We start from the raw sequence: 27,995 nt of genomic DNA, 5'->3' as shown, positions 1-27,995 counted from the left end.
GATTTATTTACCATAGTTTCAGAAGAGACAAGAGTCTATTTAAAGATTCCCACTCTGGAACAATCATTCAAAGGGGCTGTTTTCATGAGTGTCATCCATAGGAGAGCTGATCATTGAATCAGTTTCTTTTCTCTGTGCATAGGAAGGGCCTGCCTTCTCAGCAAGGAGTTCCTGCAGTCACAGGCTCCAGCCTCCATCGATGACGACAGGGTTGCCCGTTACGTAGGCAGACTGCAATGACAGACAGGTACAGAAGACGCAACAGTCAACCACGCTGCACCCAGGGTGTATTTTGAACATTTCTTATGAGTAGGATAACAAAACCTTTGATGTTGATGATAACAGAAACCGTAACAGAATTCAAGGGCAGGGGTGAGGGGTTGGGGATAGGAGGGATGAAAGTTTGGATAATTGAGAACAGCTGAGCATCCCATGACCTGGAGCACATGGCTTTGGCAAATGAGCATGTCACATTCTTCACATGGTCTGTTAGGTGCTTGGCTTCAGAATCACAAAGTTAACAGGGGGTGATAAAAAGTACATGCTGAAATAGTACATGCTCTTAACACTTTCATTTTGAAACTCAGAACATTCAAAGACAGCTAACTTTCAGATCACCAGTAAGTTTTTTTTTAATGTGTGTCTGTCATTAAGTGGTCATGCTAACAATGGGGAAAGTGCTTATTAACTGATCAATTCATGAAAGCATACTAATTTTTTTTTTTTTTTTGGATTTTCAAGACAGGGTTTCTCAAGTGAAGTTTTGGTGCCTGTCCTGGATCTCGCTCTAAATATGTTTTTAAGATTTATATAGGCAATAATTATTGCAGTCCATTAACGTGTCAAATAATATTCCACGCTAAATTCAGATGCCCAATTCCATATAACACTAAAGGGTTTAAAAATAATCATTGTCTTATGTTTGTAAACATTTCTATTTCCCAGAGAACTAAAGTTGAAGTTGTGGTAGATGTTTAAAAATATTTCAGCTTGCCTTCTGGACATGGACATGGCCAGACCCTTGAACTCATGGGTTCATAGCAGTTGTGGCTACCTGCTCAGACTGTAAACATTAACATTCCATCACTGGTGACTGAGGGGCTCATAAAGTCCCTCTCTTAGCAAAAGAACTCTTGGCAGTTAATGGCTGCTGAGGGAAAGGAGTCATTCCTCCTCAGTGCCGTGGCCACTGGTAGTCCATGTACATGTCAGCAACCCCACACCCATGCCCTAGAAAGACAGGAAATAAAAGTGGGAGGAGACTCGTTGAGAAGAGAGGGCTCAAAGGAGCGATGGGGGAAACAGAGTAACGGGATAAATGTGGTTAAAGTACATTATAGAGGTGTATGAAATTGTCAAAGAATTAAAAAAAAATCTATTCACTGAAAATGGGTAATAAACTCTCGTGTTTGTCTTTAGCTGGACATGAATCTAAAGCTGAAGTCACTGAAAGAGGCAGGGGATAGTGTGGTGATACTGTGTCCCCCCAACATATTGTGCACCCTAATAAATTTATCTGAGGATCAGAGGAAAGAGCCAGCCACTATAGTAAACATAGAGGTCAGGCAGTGGTAGCGCACGCCTTTAATCCTATCACTGGGAGACAGAGATTCATCCGGATCTCTGTGAGTTCAAGGCCACACTGGGAACAGAGCCAGGCGTGGTGGCACACACCTTTAAATTCCAACACCAGTTAACCATAGAGGTCTGGAGGTCCATTCAGACAGACAGGAAGTGACAGAGCTGGGCAGAAAGAGGAAGTGATGTAGCTGGGCAGAGAGTGGAAGTGAGATGGCAGGGACAGAAAGGCATACAGGCCCGGGTAAACAGGAAGCAGGTCTCTCTGGAGGCTGAGGGCTGGTGAGGTGAGGTTGGCTTTGGCTCATTCTATTCCTCGGATCTCTCGGTTTTCACCCCAATATCTGGCTCCGGGGTTTTTACTAATAAGACCGTTTAGCCATTCATCTTACAAGAAAGTACAATTTTTTTTTAGTTAAATACATGAAAACTGATAATTACTCAATAATAATTTATCTAGCAATTCCCCAGCTCCTAGGAACCGTTGCCAACAGTCTTGAGGAGTGTTTACTAAACCATTTCAAACTTTGTGTCTGTCAAAATCACCAATTATCTGGATGGCACCAAGTTACTATGAAGAGGAACTTATAGGTAAGTAATCCCCCTGGGGAAAAAAAAAAAGAATTGAAACAGTCCCTCTAGGAGGGGGTGCAGGCTCAGGAGACCCTGGAGGGAAACAATCTTCACACACCTCCAGAAGTGAAAGCATGCAGGCTTCTCAAAGGCTCTGCCCCCACCCCTCACTGTATGGAAGCCGACACTGCTGGAGGAGAGGGAGATCTGATCAGGCATCTGCCGTCACCAGTGCTCCGGGGTGATCACCCACACTAAGGAGGGCTTTTCAGTGATACAGCTGTTTCTAAGTCAGCCCTGCTCCTGTAATTAACCCCTGGAACATACTCCTGTTAGGAACTCCTGTAAAAATTCATCGTTCCCAATTGCTATTCTGTCTATTTCGGGTTCAGAATAGAAGAAGATTGGGGCTGGAGAGATGGCTCAGGGGTTAAGAGCACTGGCTGCCCTTCCTGAGGTCCTGAGTTTGATTCCCAGCAACCATATGGTGGCTCACAACCATCTGTAATGAGATCTGGTGCCCTCTTCTGGCCTGCAGGCATACATGCAGACAGAATGCTGTATACATAATAAATAAATTAATTTAAAAAAATAGAAGAGGATGTTTTTATGCTCTGTACCTTGTAACCGCTTTTGCTTTATCAGTCATACATACTAGTCACCAGGGAAGAAATTAGTTATTAAACATGTGTAAAGTCGAAGAGACCGAATTAGGCATTTCTACACACAATGACAAACAACAGGGAAAATCATAGAACCCTCCCAATCAGGCCACTAGTGAACTAAAACAGCACGTACCAACTCTATCCCAAACACAATGAAAGCTGGTAATAATAAGTAGTTTTGGATCCCCAGTATTAGGTTTCTCCGCCGATGCAGTAAACCAAATCAAGCAGAATTAAAAGTCTAGGTTTAATGAGCAAAGCATTCCCGGGTGATCTTGGGGGAAGAAGAAATCACATGGCAGGTCTCTGGACCGGAGCTTAAATACCCCGTAGATGCAGTCTGGAGCAGCTCTGGGGGAGGAGCCGCCGCTTGGTGGGCTTTCTGAGAGGGGGTGTGGTTTGGAGTCGGGGAGAGTGAGGCTGGAGCAGAGCTTCCAATTTAAAAGGTAAATCTACCCATATCCCCCTTCAGCCCTCACATCAAGAGGGCTTTTTAAAATTATTTTATTTATTATGTGTGTGTACGTGTGCACGAATGCAGGGCACACCAGTGAAGGTCAGAAAATGGCTGTTGGGAGTCTGTTCTCTCCATTCACCGTGTGGGTGGCAGGAATCAAATTTAGGTCATCAGGCTTGGCAGCAAGGTCTTTACCCATGAGTCATCTTGCTGGCCCAGGAGGTTTTTATATTTAGTCAGCGTGTCCACAACTGTAATTTTAAAAAGCAAATGCCTCAGAAAGTGATGCACTGTAAATCTTTTCCTGTATTTTTTCATGTATGAGATGACGCCGAGTCATGTCAAGCTGATGAGGAAGGGCCACTGTCACAGAAAAGAGTGCCTTTTCTTCGAGTGAATGGAATCAGAACTTACTACCACCGTGTACATGAAGCCCTTTAGCAATATACCCCATAGACTTGCAACAATGTGACGAGAATGAGCAAACCGTAGCCCAGTGTGGCGGAAAAACAAATGGGAAGAGCAGCGCTTACTTCATCCGAGGCCAAGTACACGCAGAGTAGGGCCACTTCTTCCGCAGAGGCAAACCTCCCCGTCTTCTGTCTGTTTAGGAAACCTTGAAGTGCCTGTGGCAGGAGACAGTTCCAGATAAGAGATGTGGGCTGGCATGCATGTGCCCCTGTAACATCGTCAAGGAATCCACGGAGGGACTAGGGCCATCCGCTGAGGCTGCTGTAGATTTCAGTGTATCCACCTCTGTCACCACTAGTCAGGATACACTGAAATCTACGGATACTGTGATAGGTCAGAAAGCCACTAGGGCTGGGCATGGTGGTGCATGGTCCCAGCTCTTGGCAGGCAGGGGCAGGTGGATCTCTGGGTTTGAGACCAGCCGGGTCTACAGAGTGAGTTCCAGGACAACCAGGGCTACATAGAGGAACCCTGTCTCAAAAAAAAAAACAAAAAACAAAAATAAAAAAACAAAAACAAAAAACCCCAAACAACAAGCAAACAAATACCAAAAGAAAGCCACTAGGAACAGGCCATTGAGGTCAGTGCTGGGGCATGATTGTAAGACCAGCATGGGGAGTTGAGGAAGGACAGCACAAGTGACGGCCCATCTGGGATGCATAAGAAGACTCTTTATCACAAAACAACAACCACGAATTAACAGACATAGAACATCAGCTTGACCATCTCAGGCATTTTCAGCACACAGCTCCGGGGTAATAAGCACACACACACCTGGTGCCGTGAGCACCAGGCTCCATCTTGCTCTTCATCTTGCAAAAATAAACATTTCCATCTGCTAAGCAGTAATGTCTCCCCCTCCCCCGTCAGGCATGGCAGCCACCGCTGTACTTTCTGTCTCTATGAATCTGTCTACTCTAGATAAGGAATAGGGCATTTCATTAAAAAAAAAAAAAACAAGTCAAAAGGTTTGAAAACATTCAGACTGCTAGATATGCATACCTCTTTGGGATTGTCTCTGGCTTGTATTCTTTCTTGCAGAGATGGGGTGTCAACCGTTCCTAAATCAAAGGAGACAGTCACCATGGTTACTTCCAGTGAAAGGGGAATTAAACCTTGAACTCCTTTTCTGTGTGATAAGCAAGCAGTGAAATCTTTGTCCTTCCCCTTAAACGACACTGTGAACTCTACCTGCCTGACCTTGAAGGGTTATAACTTTTGTAATGACATCCAAATGCTTTTTAAACACACACAGTGATTCTCCGGGACACTAGGCTGGGACTGTAGCGGAGTTAACAGGCATTCTCAGTAACACACAGTCACGCTGGGTTTACTTGACTTTAGATCTGTAAGTATTTTTTTTACATGTTATCTCAGCCGGTCCCCAGAGGAGTCTTGAGAAGCAAATATGAGTTTCACCAGTTTACCTAAGTAGTTTCAAACCATTCTTTTCTGCTGGGATGTTCACCACGGGGATCCTGGGCTCAACTTCATGGCTGCTATAGACTTAGCCCATCTTTATGCTTTCATTTGTTTCAAATATGCATTTTTTAACTATTGCTCAAAGTTCTAATAAAACATAATTTGTTTTTCTAAGAACGAAAAAACAAGAAGGATTAGCTATTTAACCACTGAGGCATCTCTCCAGCCCAAATAACTCCTCGGATTAGCTATTTAAAATCCACTTAGTTGGGGCTGGAGAGACAGCTCAGAGGTTAAGAGCAGTGGCTGCTTTTCCAGAGGTCCTAAGTTCTATTCCTAGCAACCACGTGGTAGCTCACAACCCTCTGCAATGAGTTCTGGTGTGCAGGCATACATGCAGCCAAGACACTGCATACATAATAAAAATAAATAAATAAATAAATAAAATCCACTTAGTACCCAAGCCTGGACTTTTCCCCTAACTCATGTAATCTGTAAACTCTGTGGAACACTGATGGCTTTTTGTTTTGTTTTCAGAGCATCAGTACTCTGGGGAATCAATTGCTCTTTCTCGGGGTATACAAATTTTAAGGCATCCTCTCAGCTTTACCTCTAGACCAAGCCATTGAGAAGGCCACATGTAGCAGGAAGGTTTCTCTGGTCCCCCCGGATCCCGCAGTCCCTCATCTGCTTATAAAATAATCATTCAGAGGCTTAATGCTAATTACCAATTGTATGGCCTTTGTCAGGCTTCATGCCAGCTAACTCTTATAACTTAACCCATTCCTATTAATCTGTACATTGCCACGTGGCTGTGGCATTACCGGTCTGCTGGCATCTTGCTGCTCCTTTGGTGGCAGCTGGCGGCTCCCTCTCCTCTCCATTCTTCTCTCCATATCTCTGCTTGGATTTCCCACCTGCCTCTAAGCTGCCTTGTGCAGTGCAGCTTTATTTATCAACCAGTCAGAGCAACACATATTCAAAGGCATCCCACAGCAGCCATACATAGATTTGACTCTGTTCTGAAAGTGTTTCTTTTTTTTTTTTTTTTTTTTTTTTTTTTGAGACAGGGTTTCTCTATGTAGTTTTGGTGCCTGTCCTGGATCTCACTCTGTAGACCAGGCTGACCTCGAACTCACAGAGATCCACCTGGCTCTGCCTCCCGAGTGCTGGGATTAAAGGTGTGCGCCACCACCGCCCGGCTGAAAGTGTTTCTTAATTTTGGTATCATTTGCCATTTTTCTGGAGAGGTGGAGAACCTCAGACCATGACTCCTGTGCAGAACCATCCCCTTAGGTTCTCAGTCAGGTCCTGCAGCACACGGGCAGCACTTTCACCTCAGCCGGGTCACTCACCCATCCGCAACAGTTTGAATATCCACGTTACGGCAGAAGAGACACCCCACTTAACCAATTTACAGAGTCTTCCTCATTTTGCTTGTCAACAGCCTACTTAAAAGATCAAACTTTTGCCGGGCGGTGGTGGCGCACGCCTTTAATCCCAGCACTCGGGAGGCAGAGCCAGGTGGATCTCTGTGAGTTCGAGGCCAGCCTGGACTACCAAGTGAGTCCCAGGAAAGGCGCAAAGCTACACAGAGAAACCCTGTCTCAAAAAACCAAAAAAAAAAAGATCAAACTTTTACCGACCCATGTTCACCTTAAGCTATCCCTAACAGTCCTCAAAATCGTATAGCTGTACGTGCTGGGTGGGGGTCATAGTTTACATGTGACCGTCACTGATAAATATGAAAACTAGTACAAGCCCGCGTCCTCGGATTAATCCACTTCACTGGTGTCTGCTGTGCCATGTATACACCTGTGGCTGGAATGGGGTGACTCACAACCATCAGCACTATCCCAGGCACGTTTGCTCCTCCTTTGCTTCTGGGGTGACCTCCATGAATCACAGCTAGTTCCTGGTTCCAGAAGTTTAATAACAGATTTTCCAAGTCCTATGAAAATTCTAGCTGTGGAAACAATCCTATTTTGAGATCTTTGTCATTTTTTCCTGATGACCAGTGCCACCAAGATCAGGTGTAGTCCAGTATGAATGGCGAGAGTGTCCTATTTCTGTTACTGGTGGCTGCATTTTCTCCCCCCCCCACCCCCCAAGTGACACAGACCATCTAAATCTCTGCAGCTCAGCCATGAAGGATATTTAATAGTTTCTCCTGTGTACATCTGTGGTTCCCAACCTGAGAGTCGAATAGAATCTTCTCTGGGACTTCCCAAATGACACACAGATCTCCTACCAATACCTCCCCTCAATTCCGGCATGCCCATCAGGTGGAGCACCGCAGCTCTGGCTGTGGACTATCGGACTATTGAAAACTTTAGTGCTGGACATACAACGCTTCTTGTCAGAGTTTGAATTCCTTGGTTTTAAGACTTCTCTTATGGCAGTGATGGGAGGGGGGCAGTTCTATCGAAAAGACCATTGCTGCATTTGATTTTTGGATAACCTCCTCTTCTTGCCCATCTGTGTTAAACTTCAGGTGCTCTCCCAGCCTGCCTTCAGCAACTTGGCACCAGCAGCCGAATCATCGCCAGTCACCAAATGCTGTGGGATGGTCTGTATGTCAAATGTGTTGCTGATTGGTCAATGAATAAATCACTGATTGGCAGTGGCCAGGCAGGAAGTATAGGCGGGACTAACAGAGAGGAGAATGGAGAGAACAGGAAGCTGGGTGGGAGAGACACTACCAGCCGCCATCAGGATAAGGAAGATGTAAAGTACCGGTAAGCCACAAGCCACGTGGCAAGGTATAGATTAATAGAAATGGATTAATTTAAGCTGTAAGAACAGTTAGCAAGAAGCCTGCCACGGCCATACAGTTTGTAACCAATATAAGTCTCTGTGTTTACTTGGTCGGGTCTGAGGGGCTGTGGGACTGGCGGGTGAGAGAGATTTGCCCTGACTGTGGGCCAGGCAGGAAAACGTTAGCTACAACCAAATTCACACTTGTACCCTTTAAAAGGTCCCCGCCATCACAGGCCACTCTCTTGTTCTGTCTCTCCCTCTCTTGTCCCCACACCACATACATCTCTTTTGTGAGATCTGTTGCATGGTGTGATCGCTGCAGCATTCCTTGGCTCTGACTCGCCAAGGTCATACGAAGCAGCAATTTCTGCTTTGACAGATCTTGTGTTATTTAGTGCTTTTTAGTGCATGATGCATCAGGGCATCAGTGCATGGTGTGTTGGTGAATGGTATGTTAGTGCATGGTACATCGTTGCATGGTGCATCAAAACTGCCCCACCCCCAACAGCTGTGAGCCTGGGAAACCTGTTTATTTCGAGCTCTCAGAAGCCAACTCTATGAATGGTGGCCTGAGATGTCTTGGTTTCAGCTGGCACTGTTAGGTACCCTGTATTCATTTTGGGTTGGTGGAACCAGAAAGAAGTGTAGTGTACCCACAGTTACCCAGAAACTGTGTCTCACCCACAGTTACTAAGAAAAGGGGTTTTGCTGGGCCTAGTGATGTACACCTCCAGCCCCAGTAGTGAGGAGGCAGAAGCAGGCTGATACCTATGAGATACAGACCAGCCTGGTTCACACAGTGATTTCCAGGCAGCTAGAAAACAGAACAAACAAATGAAAAGCAAAGCCGTTTTTTTGCATCTTCATAGGAGGGCGGTCACACTATTTTCACAATGGTAGCAAATATTTTTGCTTTGAGAGCCATGTGATCTGTTGCAACCTCTCAACTCTGCCTTTGTAGCAAGAATGCATAAACCATGCAGGTGGGAGTGTCTCCAGTAAGCTGTACTTACAAAACAGGCCACAGCATCCTTTTGATTTAGGGGTGTCATTTGGGACTCTGGCAGATTCCTGTGTTCCACGAGGCTCCCCTGACTTCCTCTCTGCTGTCCCACTGACAGCACTCTGCTGTCCCACTACTGTTTGACCCTCCACTAATGAGGTCGCCATGGTCTGTCTGCTTTTAAAACAATAGGTTCTGGCAAGTTTTGTGTCTCAGCCACTGGAGTCTCAACTGTCCCACACATGCTGGGTTTTAAATCCTTTACATCGAGGCTTCTTCCAAGTGACTTGGAACCTCTGTCCATCCAAAGCTGTACTGTCCTCCTAACTAGGCCAAACCTTTAGTTTAAATGTCTCTCAATGATGAGAAATTGAACACTTGATAAACAAGCTGATGAAAACGTTGCTTATGGTGCCAAAGGGAACGTAAGAAAGGCCAAGTTCACAGCCCTCCTGACCCGACTCACCTGGGCACACACAGTTGCATCTGATGCCCTGCTGGATGAAGTCTGCAGCCACAGACTTTGTGAGGCCTATCACAGCCGCTTTGGTGGCACTGTACACACATCTGTTTTCCACTCCTGGGTGTGAAAAATTAGAGACATAGTTTCCTTTAGAAAGGAACACAGTGAGTTTTCCCCACTCAACCATTTTCATATTCTTCCCATCAGCTCTCCTTTTATCTATTATTTATTTATTTATAATAAAAAAATGAAATCAGCTTTCCCTACCTGTTGTTCACTGACAGTACAGCTGCAGGAAAGCCTCATTCCTCTCTAGATCTTCCTAAGTGCAGAAACAAAAGCCCATCTCCCTTACATCCTGCTCACATATATTTCAGAGGGAAAGAATGCCATCTCCACAGTGATTTCATTTTAAACTCCCAAATCTGTCAATGCCAGGCTGTGACATTCTTTCCATTTAGTCCTAGCCCTTCTCCTTGACTTCCCTTTCAGGGCCCAAGGCCCCTGTCTGCTGCAACCTCAAACTCACAAGCACAAGGACCTCTCACATGTGGTACACTTTGTGAGAACCTCTGCTACACCGCAGAATATGGAATGTGAGGCTGAGTCTGGGAGTGCCCACTGATAACCTAGCAGCACTTCAGAAGCGGGAGATAGGAAGCGCAGGAGGAGTTCAAGCCAGCTTTGGTTACCTAGTGAATTTGAGGCCAGGGGCTTCCTGAGACACTATCTTTGAGAAGCACAAAACAGAATGTGTCCCCTTGTGTAATGTGAATTCTTTTGTTTTTTGGTTTTTTGGGGGGAATTCAAGGGGCATCCAGCTCAGCTTGCATTCAATATATCATTTTAGATTACTTCAGTGATACATCTTTTCTTCTCCTAACTCAATTTTCACTTCCATGCACGTAGAAGGAATACAAGGAAAAGCAAAGACAGTAATTTTTTATTTAATTTGATGAGTAGCCTGATGACATAAGCTACTTAAGATTATTTTTTTAAAAAAGCTGTTCTGAATTTTCCTAGGTTTTATGAATTTGTCTATGCTTAGTTCTAAAATCCACAGCTCATGAAAGTGTGTGTGTGTGTGTGTGTGTGTGAACTCAACTCCCGACCCCAAGGAAGACACTAGTACCTTTGATGCTCGAGGCCACAGAAGACATGTTGATAATGTTGCCACATTTCTGAGCAAGCATCTGCCAAGACAAAGCAAAAACGTCTCTCCTCTGCAGGTTGAAGCCATAGTTCACTGACACATTTGCACTGACTCCTAGCCAACTAGACCCTTTCCTTTGTTTCTTTTTCATCTTCTTTTTGGAGACAGGCTCTTGCACTATATCCTAGACTGGCCTTGAATTCAAGATCCTCATACTTCAGCCTCACAAGTGCTGGGAGGACAGGAGTGTACTACCAGGCTAGGCTCAATTTAATTATCTTATTAGCTATTAACTTTAAGCTCTATGAAACAGTCTTACATGTGAACCCACAATCTTTGCCCATGCATTGGAGGGAGCTAGTGGCATGTCTAAACACCCACTGGTGTTCTAAGGGCATGCTACCACCTCCTATGGGTACAAAGACATTATCATCAAGACCAAAAATGAACCCTGTTGTTTTTCTTTTTATGGGCCCACGTTGGAATGCCAAAATGTTGTTGGTTGTTTTTGCTCTTTTGGGGGACCCACCACCCAGCTCCCAAATAAATCACACAGGGAGGCTTATTTTTAATTATAAATGACCAGCCTTAGCTTGGCTTGTTTCTTGCCAGCTTGTCTTAAATTATCCCATCTACTTTTGCCTCTGGGATGTTTTTCCCTTTCTTACTTCTGTGTATCTTAATTTCACTCTTACTCAGTGGCTGGCTGTGTGGCTGGGTGGCTGCCCCCTGGCATCCTCCTCTCCTTGTTCTCTTGCTCTTTCTCCTTTCTTGCTTCCTGATCCTTCTTTTTCTCCTTCCATTTATTCTCTCTGCCTGCTAGCCCCACCTATCCTTTCTCCTGCCTTGCTATTGGCTGTTCAGCTTTTTATTAGATGTTTTAGACAGGCACAGTAGCACAGCTTCAGAGTTAAACAAATGCAACATCAGAAGAATGCAACACATCTTTGCATCATTAAAGCAAATGTTCCACAGCATAAACAAATGTAACACATCTTAAAATAATATTCCACAACAGCACCCTGAGCTAAAAGGACATGAACAAGCATCAGTGTGTTCCTGATGTGGGCAGACCTATTTTATTTAACATGAATGCATCGAAGAGCTTCTAAACTCAGGTACTGTGTGACACCCAGGAAATTGAAAGACAAAGGACATAGTCCCTGCCTACAGCAGCAGACAACTAGAAGACAGTCAAAGTGGAGACCTGCAGAGAGAGAGCTGAGGAGAGGATGGGATAGGAAGGGCCCCTCTGGGGATGGGGGCCATTCCACGGAGCTACCGAGAAGGAAACGGCTAAAACTGTAGTGTCCGTCATAGAACTAGAAAACAAAAACCGAGGTGCTTCAAGGAGGTACTACAAGTATAAGGTCTCCACAGGGACCTGGGAGGAGGGGATGGGTGTGGCTGGAATGGAGGCTTGGGGGCAGTAAGGCTGCAGAGTGGAGCCTAGGCTGCCGTGAAGAACTGGGTTTGACCCTGAAGGCACTGCAGGGCCGATGAAGGATGTAAGGTGGACGAGAAGTGGAACCTTCAATTTGGGGATTACAGAGATTACTCTGGTGCCAGGCGCAGATCAGGAGAAGCAGAAGCAGTGGTTTGGGAGAGCGTGGGAAAAGCAGAGCTGCAGGAAGATCCAGGACACAGGTGGAGAGTGCTTGCTTGCTCAGCACCCTGGAGTGTCACCACACCGAGAGGGAGGATGAGCAGCACACTGAGAGGGAGCACCAACACGGTAGGACAGCCATCCTCAATAAAATGTGGCATCATCACAAGGGTCTTAGAACAGTACCTAGAAGGGACACTCCAGTGATTCACTTGGTACAACTTTCAAATGCGGATGGCAGGGCTCTGTCCCAGATCTGAAGTCATGTACAAGGAACAATGCTACTATGAATTTTAATTTAGATGTTATTGACCATTACTCAGATACATGTTTCCAGATAACAGACAAAAATGTGGGCACCCTTTTCTCACCTGTTTCGGGAGAAGAAACAAGGAGTTGAGAGAACTTCTGGCATTGGGTACCAGTTTCTCAGTGAGGTCACTTGTCAGGTGGAGGGCACGGAAAAGAGAGCAAAGGCAATGGAATGGGGAGAGCGGCGGAGAGTTCAGACAGCTGCTGGGGACAGAGCACAAGCTGGAGAACAGGATGTCTGGCATGTCTGTGACATAATGAAGATCAATTAAACATGGTTCTTTCTGGAAACTGATCTCGACAGGCAGTGTAAAGGACTTAGAAAAATCTCTCCTGCTGGGGGAGTTTCTTTACCAGGGTTTAGAAGAAATGTAGGAAAGGAGTTTTATGACTGATGGATCCAGAGCCGGGGTGGCCAAGACGATCCACTTCCTTGTGGTATTTTTCTTACTCTCCATATTAATTCTTGGGGCTCATTATACCCAAGATCAAAGAGTATAGGACAAATATCAAGGCATTGGGCTGCAGGGGCTAACAGCACACAGGTGAGGCTGAGATAACCAACCATGTCAAGGGACACAGCAGGGAAGCAACATTTTACTTAAATGTGTCTCTCTTTTTTTTTTTGAGACATGGTTTCTCTGGATAACCTTGGCTGTTGCTTTGTAGACAAGGTTGGCCTAGAACTCACAGAGGTCCTCTGCCTTTTAGTGCTAGGACTAAAGGTGTGTGCCACCATGCCAGGGTGCAGTGCGTCTTTGTACATGATAAAGGGGATCATAAAGCTAGGCATAATGCCTCCTGATCTGCCCCCTTTAATCCTAGCACTCAGAAGGCAGAGGAAGGTAGATCTCTGTGAGTTCAAGGCCAGCCTGGTCTACATGGTCAGTTCTAAGCCAGCCAAAGATGTGTAGTAGGACCCCATCTCAAAAAGAAAATAAGGGGTAGGGGGGATAATAATCGTATAGGGTGAGCAATGGTCATGACATATGATGCTAAAAAAAAAAACTAACAAAACAACAACAAACACAAATCCAAGTTTTAAAATCTTTTTTTTTTTTCTTATCTGGTTTATCATTTTTTCTTATCTGACATAACCTACTTTTAATACTTAGATAATATGCACAGCTCAGTTTAGTATGTAGACTGGCTATGATAAAGGCTTTCTCCCGTCTTCGGAAATCCAGTAGTTTCCAGGGCAAAAACTCAGGCCTCAGTCACCCCAGAGATGCAAGTCATATGCCTACCACTCACACCGCCCATTCAGTTCCGTCCATTCCTTCCACGGCTCTGTGTTCCTTGTCTGTTTCCAGGCTGTCTCCCAGTGACGGCTCTGTGCCAGCTGTCACAGTGAGCTGTTCCTCCAGGCTCCGTGTGTGACAGCACTTTTCTGGCGGGGCTGAGTGTGAAGTGATGGGTCTAGAACAACTCATCTCCAGGAAACTCAAGTGGAGGATCACTCTAGTTGAACCTAGTTAGTCTAACTCAGACACAGCCCTTCTGTACCCATCACCAGAGCTCAGCCCAGCTTGTCATTTCGTGGCATTCTAAGTCAGCAGGTTCAGTGTTTGGCCTCTCCCTGGACTGAAAGGTTTGATTTATTTAACCAGTGTTTGCTAAATCCTTCTATGTGACCAACCCCAATAAGACACAGGAAGGGGGAAAGTAAATAAAATGCAAATCCAAATATCAAAGACATCCCCAAATTTTTGCCACGATGGATCTCTTCTAGGGGACCTGGCATTCTGCAATTACTGTTCTTACACTGTTTTCAACTTGGTCTCTGCCTCTCAACTGGCTTTGCAACCCAGGAACGGTGTGCTGTGTATTTATCTGTGAACGAAAACCTTCTCCAAGTATTCCTATGTTTTGACCAAATGACCTTTCAGATCTATGTGGGCTTTACATCCTGGAAATTTTTAACCTGGCAATTATGAGTCATAGTTAATGATTCAGAAAATCCCTGGACAATGAGGGCTGGAAGTGATGTGAAATGTGTCATCCTCATTCTTAGATGGAAGAGACAGACAATGAGAGGGGGTAAGTGCCATCTCCTAGGACATGCAGCCTAGCAACTCAGAGTGTGTTTAGGGACTCGAGTGCCAATGTCCGAGACCAACAGTCAAGATGGTCAGTGTCGTCTTTCCCACTAAGACTAGGCTTTGCTGTGAAGTCCCACCTGGGCTTAAAGCCCCCAAGTGTTGAGATTACATGTGTGTGCCCCTGCTCACACCTGTGTAAAAGCCACTTTATACAAATGGTGCTGAGTCCTTCTGATTCCACACCCCAGTCACTGATACATTTTTCTAAAAAAAAAAAAAATGTATTTTATCATCACTAAGATCATGAACTTATGATCTGGCATGGGTGTCTTAAAAAGCTAACATCTCCTTACAAAGTCTACCTGTGCTGTACCTCACACCCACTCCTCTCTCAGCCTCTGCTTCAGACCTGCAGCAGGCTGTGGTTACAAAGAAGTGGATATGTATAGTTGGCATTTTCTTTGTGCCGCCAACCATTCCAACCAGTTTGGAGACTTGTTATTAATTATGAATGCTCGACTTTAGTTTAGGCTTGTCCCACTAGCTCTTTTAACTTAATTTAACCTGTTTCTATTCATCTACATTTTTGCCTCAGGGCTTTTTACCTTTCTTTCATTCTGTGTGTCCTACATTCCTGCTTCCTCCGTGTCTGTCTGTCTGGCCCCTGGTATCTTCCTGGCATCTTTTTCTTTCTTGAGCTGAAATTCCTCCTCCTCCTTACTCTCCCTGCCCAGAAGTCCTGTCTATACCTCCTCCCTTACTATTGGCCATTCAGCTTTTTATTAGACTACTCAGGTAGGTGCCTTAGGCAGGCAAGGTAAAACAGCAACACATCTTTACATAATTAAACAAATGTAACACATCTTTACATAGTTAAACACATGCAGCACATCTTTACATAGTTAAACAAATATTCTGCGACAGATATGTGTGCTGCCCTCTGTGACCTAGCTTTCTCCTTCACTTCCTCCCCCGAATCCTATACTAACTATTGGTCTTCAACAAATACATTTAGGTCCCAAACAACATTTGTAGACTTTAAAAAGGCAACAATTTTACTTTTATGTATTTACTCATTTTAAAGGTTTACTTCGTTTTTATTTAAGTGTATGTGCACCTACATGTATATGTGTGTATGCGCGTATGTGTACCTACATGTTTGTGGGTGCTCCAGAGGCCAGAAGAGGGTGCTGAATGCTGTGGGCTGCAGTTATTACAGGCAGTTAGTTGTTCAGGGAACTGAACTCAGGTCCTCTGGAAAAGCAGCAAGTGCTCTTAACCTCTGAGTCATTCTCCTGTCTGGAAACAAACTTTTGAGGGACTAATGAGTCCAATATCATGTGGGCTGACCAAAGATCCTTTTAAAGCATTAATCAAGTACTCAAAAGCACATCTTCAAGCTGGGCGTAGTGGCAAATGCCATTAATCCCAGCACTTGGGAGGCAGAGGCAGATGGATCTCTGTGAGTTCAAGGCCAGCTTGGCCTACAGAGCGAGTTCCAGGACAGTCGGAGCTACATAGTGAGACAGTGTCTTAGGGGGAAAAAAAGTGTACCTTCACTGCAGCTGGGCTGGCTCTGTCCTCTGTCAGCCCCATTCACTGCTACTACTGGTTTAAAAGCCATGCCAGGTCAGGGTTACATCCCTCCTACATTTACACCCTTCCGGAACACCCAGAAGAGCTCTTCACTCTAAAAGGCACATTATGATTTATTTGAAAAGTAAAATGTAGGTTGGGCATGGTGGCGCACATCTTTGATCCCAGCACAAGGGAGACAGAGACAAGCAGATCTCTGTGAGTTTGAGGCCAGCCTGGTCTATATCCACCAGCCAGGGCTCCATAGTGAGGCTGTATCTCACACAAAAGAAAGGGGCTGGAGAGATGGCTCAGTGGTTAGGAGCACTGACTGCTCTTGTCACCTGTAACTCCAATCCCAGAGGATCTGATGCCATCGTCTTGCCTCTGGGAGTACACAGATACACACGCAGGTAAAACAACCCCCACACATAAAATATTAAAATAAAATAATTACAAAAACACACAATTCTTTGTGGTGGAAAAAAGCCCTGGGGCCTAAGTACCTTGACAGTGTGTGCTCAGACGTGGAAGGGTGAGCTACTGGGCTTCACAGACTGACTCTCATCACTTCTAGTTGCAGGAGCCCAGGCTCCTTCCCTCCTGTCTCCCGTTTACCCTCTGTGTAGTCAGCTGACAGACGAAAACTCACTCACCTCACAGGACTGCTCTGCTCCTGCAGCAAGAAGCCAGGCCATCTCTCCAGACACTCCCTCCCTTCATTTTGTTCTCTCCAAGAATCCCAACTTGCCAGTGAGGTCTAAGAGGGCCTCACTGTTACCATAGCTCCTTTGCCTGCATGGTATTCATAACCACCCCAATTTATATTACAGGTCAATTGAGTTCCCATAGTGGGAACTCTCTTCAAGAAAGAACTCCATAAACTGCCTTGATATAAACGTTCATGCACATTAGTCAACGTCACACTCAAATACACGTACATATCCTCTGTGCACCCAGTATGAAAGATGATGCCCTGCTTATACTGCCAGTCCTCTTACTTTGGGAAGGAATGCCTTGATCATCAGGTACATGCTGCGGACGTTGAGATTCATTGAAAAGTCCCAGTCTTTTTCCTCACAATCCAGGATGGTCCCATGGTGGACAAAACTGAAAGAGTAATTTAACAGAGGGGGGAAAACATGTTAAGGACTAACCAAAAAAGCACTTGCTAGCATGCCCTGTGTGCAACCCCTAGGATTATAAGAACAAAACAACACACACACTCCTGCAATTAAAACCTTTTTCTAAACCGAGTGGTGGTGGCATACGCCTTTAGTCTCAGCACTCAGGAGGCAGAGGCAAGTGGATCTCTAAGTTCGAGGCCAGCCTGGTTTACAGAACAAGTTCCAGGACAGCCAGAGCTAACCAGAGAAACCCTGTCTTCAAACAAACAAAAAACAACAAAACCCTCAACTTTTTCTGATCTATTGAATGATCACTTTTATTGTCACTTGCAAGTTAGACCATTGTCCCTTTTCCTTTTCAAGGCTTTAAACAATTCAAACATAGTATAATTTAACATATTACGTTAGTGAAAATGCCAATATTTTTATATGAAAACATTGTTTTTCAGGGGCTGGTGAGATGGTCCAGTGGGTAAAGATGCCAGTCATTAAACCTGATGACCTGAGCTCGAGCTCTGATACCCACAAAGTAAAAGTAAACAACCAACCCCAGCTGGTTGTCTGACTTCCACATATGCAGACACACTCACAAAATACATACATGTAATAAAAGAAAAAGAATTGGAACTGGGCATGGTGACACATACCTTTTCATCTCAGCACTCTGGAGGCAGAGGCAGGCAGATTTTGTGAGTATGAGGCCAAGCTGGTCTACAGAGTGAGTTCCAGGTCGGCCAAGCTACATGGTGAGACCCTGTCTATAAAAAAAGAGATAGGCTGGGGACAGCCTAACGACTTAAGTTCAATTCCCAGAACCTGCACAGCAGAAGAGAACTGACTCTTGCAAGGTGTCTTCTGATCTCCACATACATGCCATAGAGTGAGCACGCACGTGTACACAAACACACACACACACACACACACACACACACACACACACACACACACACACACACACACATTGAAAAGAAAGAAAAAAGAAATCATCCTCTTGAAAGAACAAAGCAGGAGCTGCTAAACATAAGAATCTCAGTACCCAGGGCTTTGGAAACGCCAGTGCTTTAAAAACAGAGAATGAACAAGGACAGCTGGTCCATTTGGCTCCTGTTTCCAGGGCGACAGCGCCCTCAGGTGGCACGGGCTAAAATTCTATAGGGAAATCCAAACTACAAGGAAAATCACTGTCTCCATGTATCAGCGTAGAGAAGTAACCCTGTGGCTGTTTGCATCTAGTATAGTGTACAAACCCCTATAGATCAGTGTAGCGAAGTATTACTGTGGATGTTTGCATCTGACGCAGAACACAAAGGAGGAAGAGCAGACAAAATCCTAAAATCACCCTTGCCCCCTTGCAAGCCACTCTTCCTCAAGGAAACTTCCTGAACATGGCATCCCTACAGACGTGGTCCCCTGAACTGAGACTACATCGTCAAACATAAGATGTAGTTTGGAATGGTTCCCACGTACTGTAGGGCTTCTGGCCAGGCGCTTGGTTAGCTTCCGTAGCAAGACCCACACACTGCCTCCTGCATCTTCTGCAGTGCTGAAGACTGAACTGATGCTGTGTCTCTAGATGCCGCCTTGTAGAAGGACAAGCAGACCATTTATAAGAGAAATGTCCGAAACAACTGCTTTGCTTCATTTCCACACTGTAGATCAGTGCCCACGCCCTGCCTCAGCTTTAACTGCCTGTGGGCCCCAAGTTCACATCAGATGACATCACTGTCTCACTCACTGAATGTACAGAGATGTGTGACTTCTAGCCTGACTTCCCAAGGAATGCGCCATGTTTTGTCAAGTAATCATTCTTTTACACTATCAATAGCCATTTAATAAAATCATAGAAAACTTTTTAAAGAGTGAAATAAAAAGTTTAAAATTGCCAGGCGGTGGTGGTGCACGCCTTTAATCCCAGGACTTGGGAGACAGAGGCAGGCGGATCTCTGTGAGTTTGAGGCCAGCCTGGTCTACAAAGCGAGTTCCAGGACAGGCTCCAAAGCTACACAGAGAAACCCTGTCTCAAAAAAACAAACAAACAAACAAAAAAAACAAAACAAACAAGAATTTAATTACCCAGCAACATTAAAGAGGACATCAATTCTCTCAACTTCCGAGGCAAACTGATCAATCTGCTTTTTCTTTGTGACATCAAGGACTCGAGTTTGAATGCCTGAAGAATGAAGTAAAAGATAGTATTAAATAGAATGCATAAAGTACGTAACCTTGAAGATTTGGCTGTTTTGTAGTGTGAAGTGTGAAGAATGCAGCATTTCCTTTTAGGCTGCAGAGGACTCACAGCCATCACTGGCGTTTTAGCCATCTCAAGAGTGTCATTAAAATGCAGAAATCTTAGGCTGGAGACATGGCTCAGTGGCTAAAAACACTTACTGCTCTATCAGAGGACTGGGGCTCACATACCAACTGTCACATCAGGTGATTCCAGGTCTGAGGGATCTGACATCTCCTTCTGACCTCTGTGGGCACTCACATATACACATGCTCACACATATATAAATAAATAAGTAATAATAAAGTAGATCTTTAAAAAAACTCTTCTAAAGATGTACAAATCTTAAAGTGTCATCTTCTACCCCCTCAATAAGATCTCTGTTAGTGTCTACACAGATAGCTCAGCAGTTACGAGCACTGTCTGCTTTTCCAGACCATCTGGATTTGATTCTAGGCACCCCTGTGGTGGTTAATAACTGTCTGTAACTCCAGTTCCGGAGGCTCCATCATCCTCTTCTGGCCTCCATGGGTATTGCACTCACTTGGTACAGGTAAACCAACCATACACATAAAATAAAAATTAAAAAATGGTAAAATAATAATAATAATATCTATGTGTTAAACAGTGAGTTCCACTTTTTCATGAAATGTCTCCATTTCCCTCCAGTAAAATAAAAGTAATGATAAAATGCAACAAACAAACAAAAGACCAATAAATTTCCACCTGCCTTTTAGCTTTCAAGGGGGCTACAAGCATTTCTGCAAGAACTCAAGAGGATCATATCATGTGACTTGGGACAAGGCTGCTCCAGAGGAGTCATGGACAGCAGTGAAACCATCATTAATAGTTAACCTGACAGCTGTTAATTCTCACAGAACTTTGTAATTGGGAGCAAAATCCCTCAACATGTGGTACAATAGAAAACCTTAAGTATGTCCCTTCAGACCTCCCCCTCACACTTCTGCCTGTACAGACGACGTTCTGTAGACATGGAATACAGATGTGCTATGAAGGATACTCTAAGAGACAGGTATCCGCAGCAGCCAGAGCTTCGTTTCAATGCTCAGCGTCTTTGTTTTCTAACACTGGGCTGATTCTGAACCCACAGTCAAGTTGCTCACCTGGGTAATTTTCCAGTTCCTGGAGTTTGGACTCATTGATGTCTGTGGCTATAACTTTGGCTCCTTCTTTTGCAAAAGCCTGCCAGGAACAAAATACAAGTCAGTCCTTTGCTTACTTGAATAAATAGCTCTCAAAACTGGAAATCATTTTTTCTTTTCATAATATTTTTGCTGTTTTTCCTATAAAATATGTGGAATTTCCATCTCTCTAGTCTCATTCCCCCTTACCCCACCATAATTTATCAGTCATTAGAGCGGCATGGCATACATTGTATTTTCCATTTGACTTTGTCTTTTTATTATCAAACAATATAGTATTTTATAGAATTAAAAAAATTCTAACTCAAGACTGGAGAGATGGCTCAGCAGTTAAAAGATGGCTACACTTCCAGAGGACCTGGGTTTGGTTCCCAGCACCGATAAGGCAGCTCACCACTGTCTGTACCTCTAGGTCCGGGATATCTGATACCTTCTCCTGGGCTCCACAGGTATCAGGTGTGCACTTGGCATACATATATACACATAGGCAAAGCATTCATATACATAAAAAAAATATAAATATAAATAAATAAATATTTCAAAAAACCAAAAACTCTAGCTCAGAGCTGGCTCTTGGCATATGTCTTTAATCCCAGCACTTGAGAAGCAGAGGCACGTGGCTCTCTGTGAGTTTGAGGCTAACCTGGTCTACACAGAGAGTTCTAGGTCAACCGGGACTACATAGTGAGACCCTGTTCCAACAAACAAACAAGCAATCAATCCCCCTACACCTGTTTCTAAAATAATGTTGCTATTCCATGATGAGACCCTATCTGTGTTTTTTTTTTTTTTTTGGTTTTTCGAGACAGGGTTTCTCTGTGTAGCTTTGCGCCTTTCCTGGAACTCACTTGGTAGTCCAGGCTGGCCTCGAACTCACAGAGATCCGCCTGGCTCTGCCTCCCGAGTGCTCCTATCTGTGTTTTACGTCTTTATTTTTTTACATTTATTTATTGCGTATGTGTTTGTATGTGGTGCGGGCATGTGGAGGTTAAGAGGGACCCTTTGTGGAGTCATTTCCTCTTTCCTTTCTCCTTTCCAGGGGTCAAACTTAGGTCTCAGGGCTTAGAGGACAGTGCCTTTCTTTACCTGCTGAGCCAGCTCTGTAGCCTCCCTGTGCCATTTGTGAGCAATGAATAAAAAATAAGAGAAAAACGGCAAGTTTCCCTCCAACGGCTACAGCAGCAATTTCAGAAATGCCAGATCACACTCCGCATGGTCTTCCTAGTGCATTATTAGTCAGGCAGGGGTGCAATGAGGCAGAAATTGAGGCACCTCGCAAAAATGAGTTGAGAGTTTTACAACTCTGGGTCTTCATCCCGAACTTATATAGCTGCAGAGAACTGCATCCTCTGGAGCCGGCAGTCCAGCCAGATCCTTACGGTGCAGATAAACGGGGTGGAGAAGTGTGATTCTCAGAGCCCAAAGTTATGTGCTGCCGCGTAAGCACATGGAATTCCGTCCTTCTCTGTCAGGAACTTTTCTTTTGAACTTAAGATACATGGGCTGTCTAAGGGCACTGGTAGAAATTCCCGCACAGTGGGGGCGCCCTCTAAGACCTGGATTAGGCACAAACCACACCCAAACACCTGTTTTCACAGAGAGATCCTTTGTTAAGCAGGGAAGAAAAGTTAAAGTGAACTTTATGACTCAGGCCGAAAACAGAAGCAAATGACCTTGCAGGTGTCTTTTTTGTTGTTGTTGTGTTGTTTTTTGTTTTTGGAGACAGGGTTTCTCTGTGTAGTTTTGGTGCCTGTCCAGGATCTCGCTCTGTAGACCAAGCTGGCCTCGAACTCAGAGATCTGCCTGGCTCTGACTTCCGAGTGCTGGGGTTAAAGGTGTGTGCCATTGCCACCCAGGGCAGGTGTCATTTTTAAGAGGTGGAAAAGGGGAGGTCTGTGTTAGAATGGGCTCGGATGTGGTGGCATGTTTTGATTGGGCATGTTAATTAGGTGAACCAAAGGGGGCCTTTCATTGCTGGACTTGGTGGTCAGCCTCAGGAGGAGGAAGTGGCCAAATAAGGAAATAGACTCTGATGGCTACCTTTAAGGAAGTAATCTATGGTTTACAGGGAAAGGGGAAAAGGGTAAGTAAGGCCTGCCAGCTCCAGTTTGCCTGCTAGAGCCCTTCGGCCCTTACCACACAAGCCTAGAGACCTGAGTCAGTCCCTGGAATCCATGTCAATGGGGAAGGAAAGAACCACCCAGAGCTGTCTTTGTTATGCCCAGATCACGGGGATCCCAGAAAGACCACCATGGAGATCGAATCCCGAATGTAAAAGCAAAGAGCCTTTATTTCAAGTTCCGAGCTTGGTCTCTCTGTCTGTCCTACACAGTGGTGAGAGCAGAGAGCCCTGAGCCCAGACAGGGTGGGGTTTTTATCATAGCAAAGGATGGGGTGAGGGGATTTCCGGTATCTGTAAAACAAAAATAGGTGTGTGCTAGACTCAAGGACATCTGGCCACCTTATCTAATGGTTGGAATATTTGGGATGTCAGGTATTTCCTCATCCCTGGGTGGTATCAGCTTAAGGCTTTTCCTGGATCTGGGTGTTGCCTGCCACTAAGCCTTTCACAGAAGCTGTGTCTAGGCCCCTAAGCCTGTCATGGCTGCTGTGTGGTCAAGCTGTTTTGGGGTCCCTCCACATCTTCTGATCTTCACATTTGCATTGTGGAGCATGCTACACACACACACACACACACACACACACACACACACACACACACACACCATACACATCACACACACATACACACACCACACACACCATACACATACTCATTACACACACCACACACACCCCACATACACACACACACACACACACACACACACACACACACACACACACACACCATACACATACTCATTACACACACCACACACACCCCACATACACACACACACACACACACACACACTAATAAATTGAAAAAGACAGACGTATAAAGGGTGAAAAACAGAAGTGAAAGGCTGCGAATACAGCTCAGTGGTTAGGAGTGTATGCTTAGCAAGTTTGAGGCCCTGGGTTCAATTCCAAGCTGCAAAGAGAAAGAAAAAGAAGAAGAAAACCCATGCAAGGGAAGAAGAAAGGCAAGGGGAAGAGGAATAGAAAATAGTAAGTGAGAACAAATAACCGTGGTACCGGCCTGCCCATCTCCAGACTGTGAAGGTCAACCACAGCGGGTGTGAACTTACTAACGCAGAAGCCCGGCCGATCCCTTGAGCCGCAGCCGTCAGGACAATGACTTTCCCTTCCAGTCGGCCCATGGTGGAACCTGCGGCTTAATCCAAAAACACATGCCTTTAACGCCTCAAGTTGTAGCCAGTCAATTGTGCAGGTGGTGGGTAACATCTGGAAGGAACACATCAACTTGCTCTTTTAAGAACGTGGGGAAAGGGCCTCTGGACAACTATCCCACCACTGAGTGCTCAGGAGCGCTTCCTCTAGATGCCCGAGCAGATCAAAAGGGCACAGCACAGCCCACTCAAGTGATGACTGGTGGGGGACACTGGGCTGGAGTCCAGCTTCGCTTCCTTCTCATCCTCTAACGCTGAGACCAGAGAGGAGAGTTCCCTCTCTGCCCCCACTGCCTGGCCCGTGTTTTACGGCGTCGTTCTTGCCTGCACTTGCTATTTGGAACTGTTTTTCAGGTTCTCTTCTGAAAACCATTAACCACAGCCACGCCATTTTGAAAAGCTCCAGCAGTTTCCTGAAGCCTCCCCAACCAGCATTCCAGGATTAAAGTCATTTGTCTTTCTAGGTCTCCCCACCCCCGCTTACCCTCCCATGCCCCCCACAGACCCTCTGATGACCACTGGCCATAGGAGATGCTTAGCCATGCATCACCCCACCTTATTTTCCTCATGTCTCACCATTATTTGGTCACTGCTAGCAAAGGCCCATCTCAGGCACAAACGAAAACACTCCACCCTACTTTCTGCTCTTGCATTTATGACCCGAAATTGCCTCACAGAGGGTGGGCTCTGAAAATAAAAGCCTTCACTGTCTTAAGTCACCTGTTTCTTCGTCTGTAAACTTTTGCTGAGTCACAGAGGCAGACCCTTGTGGTTTCTCCTTGTCCCCTGAAAAGATTTCATAGTGGGCCTTAAGATTCACCAACCAGAAGGGCTGGAAAATCAAACCACAGCCCATACCTTCTTTTTGCAGAAGAGCACGAGAAACCCATTTGATTCCATTTTGAAGGCAGGAGCTGTTATGCTGTACTGTTTAAAATTAGTTTCTGTCTGGAACCTGACCTGCCCCAACCTACGATCTTGACTTGTTTTTTGGAAACACCCAAACCCTCCCAGTTCACATGGTGACCACATGGTGATACCAGGCTGCTGGGGTTTTGAGGTCATTCTGTACTTAATGCTCCATTGTCTTCTGTAAACCTACTTTGCAGCGCTTTAACCAGACCTAGGAGGCAGTCACTGGCCAGCTCTCAGTGCACTCCAGTTAGAACCAGAGGCCTCTCTCTCTTCTAATGCAGGCAGGAAGCCCCCAGCAGTGCCCACTTTGTTTGCATTGACCGAGCATGGTGGCCAGGCCACAGAAAAGGGAAGAGTGATTTGAAAAGTTTGTTTGCTGCTGCCACCACACAGGAAGGAGCAGGAGGGAAAACGTGTTGGGTGGGTGTGGAGTCATTCCCTCTGCTCATTCATCCTCCAAAAAGTGCCTGGGGGCCAGCCTTGAGGGCTCCTACTTTGTCCTTTATTTATTTTTTTAATGTTTTAAAATGGCTTATTTATTTCTATTCTGCGTGCATTGGTGTCCTGCCTGCATGCATGTCTGTGCGAGGGTGTCAGATCCCCTGGAGCTGGGGCTACAGACAGTTGTGAGCTGCCATGTGGTTCCTGGGAATTGCACCCAGGTGCTTTGGAAGAGCAGCCAGTGCTCTTAACCACTGGGCCATCTCTCCAGGCCCCACTTCGTCCTTTCTTTTGACCTTACCTGTTCTCTTTGGCTAGGTAAAGTTGCTAGGTGTTTTTGATTCTGCTTTTGCCCTCCTGTAGGGGTGTCCCCTGCCCCCACCCCCACGTGCCTGGCTTATCTCCTATTTACACTTGTCCACAGCTGGCACAGAGGCAATTAGGGAAAGCGTCGGGGACTCTCCGATTTATATTTTAGGGTCTATCCCTGACAGAACAGAGCTGGTCAGTGACTGTGAGGCCGCAGGAGCAGGAAATGACTGCATTTGTCTAGAAGTGGCAGGCAAAACAGTGGGGATGGAGACAGGGAGGGTGGGGAGTGCTTCCAGATGACAGACAGGACCTGGTCACCCATGCCACTAAAGTCACAGACTGTTTTGACCAGTGTTTCAGAGCTATTGTCTCAATGCAAGGACTTCCAAACACAGGTTCAAGGGAATGCTGCATAGTTTTCCCACTCACAGCAGGACGTAGGTGCCCATTGCCATGTACCTTCCATCCTCCAGTAATTGACCCTGGGACACCTTTGTTCTCCATTCCCACACTAGGGCAGACCATGATGGATGGGTGATGTGTAGACCTTTTCCACAGTGTGAAGGCAATATGAAGGCCTAGACTTGACTTTACAGACTCCATCTTAGGGAAGGGCCACCACCAGACCACCTAGTGACTGGGGGCTGTACTCAGTTCCAGGAAGAATCTCAGGAATGTGCCTAAACCTGTCAGCAAGTTGTTATTCCCTGCCCAAAGTCTAACCCAATAGTTTCAAATATGGTTTCATGCTGAAAGTCTAGACGAATAGTTTCAAAAAATCACCTTGCCCCATATCCCTTTTACCCAATCTCAAGACTCCAAGGCATGTAATTCCCGGCTTGTGGTTTTCCCTTTAAAAACTCCTACCCCTGGGCATGCCGCAGCGGCCACCACATTTCCCTCCAGCTGCCGGGCGTCGAACCTGACAATAAAGAGACCCTTATTTGCTTGCATTGGAAACCGGCTCCTTGGTGGTCTCTGGGGGTTTCTGGACCCGGGTACAACAACAGCTTCCTTAGGCACCCCACCCCCCCTTGCTGAAGGTCACCCCCATGGTGCAGCACTCAGGGCGCTTCGGCCCAGCTATACTTCCCCTTCTTCCTCCCTTACTCTACTCTCTGAAGTCTCTCCCATCCTCACCTGGCTCCTTTAAATTTTCTCTCACAACAGTTTTTCCCCTAATAAAAGCCATGCCTGTTGGGACCTATTAGAGCCTTCCTCTCGGAGATGCAGCCAGACACAGCCATATTATAAGAGGGAGCTTCTGGGACCAACCGACAGCCCAGCAGGCTGTGTGTTCCAACTCATTCCCAGATAGGACAACAGAGAAGCGGTTTTCACTGTGCCCCCCCCTATTCTCATGCAGAATGCTTTTACTGACACGCAGAGAGGAAAAAAAAAATCCACTTTGAATGTGGTAGAAGTTGAGAGAAAGTCAATGTGTGCCTTTTGAAAGGGCTCCAGCAGTCCCTGCCTTCCCCTGGTCCTGAGTACAGCATAAGAAACTCACTATCCTGTGCCTTCATGGTGATGCTGGGCCTTCACCCTCTGAAGCTGTGGATCTCAACCTTCCTAATGCTGTGACCCGTTAATACAGTTCCTCATGTTCTGGTGACCCCCAACCATAAAATTATCTCCTTGCTACTTCATAACTGTAAATTTGCGACTCTGATGAACCATAATGTAAATATCTGATAGGCGACCCCTGTCGATAGATGTCGCTACCCACAGGCTGAGAACCAGTGACATGCTACAGGCTTCCTTTAGCATCTCTGTGCTCCCCGCGGCGACCAGGGTACAAAGCTTCCTTTCCCTTTACTTCCAAACCTCCCTCCAGATGGCCTCTTGACTGTTCTAGATGATTTAGGGGCCAAAGCCCTGAAGTTAGGTAAGCATCACTCTCAAAGCAACATGGGTTTTGGAGGGACAATGAGTGGAAATGTGCAGAAATTGTAAAGTGAGCCCACTCCTAACCATGGCTGCTCTCCTACGCTAAAGACTGTAGTAAAACCCTGGGTTTCTTTTTACTAGGAGACGCTCACAGTACTTTCAGGAATTCCAAATATTTTCATGAGGCAAAGTTTACTTAGGACAGATACTGGAAAAGTTCTCTTTCTTTGGCTATTTTTGAACTCTAATAAATATAGGAGAATTTCCAACTCCCTTAAGGAATTATCCCATTCTAAAAGGCTATCTGGAGAACAGGGCAATAAAAGTTACACCTCTCATTCCCCCAAGTTTCGTTATAAACTATTAGAAAAAATCTTACTTTAGAACAGGGAGTCCACACAGTCCTCCAGATTTCTTCAGAAGACAGACTTCAGATCTTTGTGCAGGAGAAGTCACATGCTGATTAAATGCATGCTGGGAGGTGGAGTTCAGGTTCCTTCTGAGGCCTTTGCCGATTCCGGTTTCTTGAGTTTTTAAAAGAGCT

At 45.5% G+C, this 27,995-nt stretch overlaps 2 protein-coding genes across 4 annotated transcripts in view; both read right to left on the bottom strand.

The window, feature by feature from the left end:
- Positions 1 to 121, bottom strand: part of LOC128105175 (sodium/hydrogen exchanger 9B2) — a 57,506-nt gene extending 57,385 nt beyond the window's left edge. Inside the window, exon 1 of the mRNA XM_052730112.1 lies at positions 12 to 121. The gene's annotated coding sequence lies outside the window, so the exon portion shown is untranslated. The remainder of the gene's footprint in view (positions 1 to 11) is intronic.
- Bdh2 (3-hydroxybutyrate dehydrogenase 2) lies at positions 116 to 27,995 on the bottom strand. 3 transcript variants are annotated; one of them, XM_052730127.1, is made up of 10 exons: positions 27,831 to 27,986; positions 23,792 to 23,871; positions 20,559 to 20,637; positions 19,281 to 19,377; positions 17,082 to 17,190; positions 10,525 to 10,585; positions 9,396 to 9,509; positions 4,747 to 4,805; positions 3,807 to 3,899; positions 116 to 231 (listed from the first exon to the last, which is right to left on the bottom strand). In XM_052730127.1, exons 2-10 carry the CDS (start codon positions 23,861 to 23,863, stop codon positions 178 to 180), a joined length of 738 nt encoding a protein of 245 aa, XP_052586087.1. In that variant the 5' UTR covers positions 23,864 to 23,871; positions 27,831 to 27,986; the 3' UTR covers positions 116 to 177. The 3 variants fall into 3 exon arrangements, with proteins under 3 accessions (XP_052586087.1, XP_052586086.1, XP_052586088.1); XM_052730126.1 differs by having other exon boundaries at positions 23,792 to 23,877; positions 27,831 to 27,985; XM_052730128.1 differs by lacking the exon at positions 116 to 231 and adding an exon at positions 3,397 to 3,524 and having other exon boundaries at positions 23,792 to 23,877; positions 27,831 to 27,995.

The sequence above is a fragment of the Peromyscus californicus genome, unplaced genomic scaffold (genome assembly GCF_007827085.1).
Source record: "Peromyscus californicus insignis strain IS unplaced genomic scaffold, ASM782708v3 Scaffold_9__1_contigs__length_137607984, whole genome shotgun sequence".
Lineage (NCBI taxonomy): Eukaryota > Metazoa > Chordata > Mammalia > Rodentia > Cricetidae > Peromyscus > Peromyscus californicus.
This window is presented reverse-complemented; position numbering and strand designations above follow the sequence as displayed.

Bases quoted from the DNA above. Each gene is read 5' to 3' on its own strand.
- Bdh2 (XM_052730127.1), bottom strand. From the start codon at position 23,863: ATGGGCCGACTGGAAGGGAAAGTCATTGTCCTGACGGCTGCGGCTCAA. The intron at 10,586-17,081 runs GTAAGAGGACTG...TTGTCTTGGCAG, and splicing joins TCAAGGCATTCCTTCCCAAA to ATGCTTGCTCAGAAATGTGG. The intron at 4,806-9,395 runs GTGAGTCGGGTC...CCTTTGATTTAG, and splicing joins ATGCAACTGTGTGTGCCCAG to GAACGGTTGACACCCCATCT.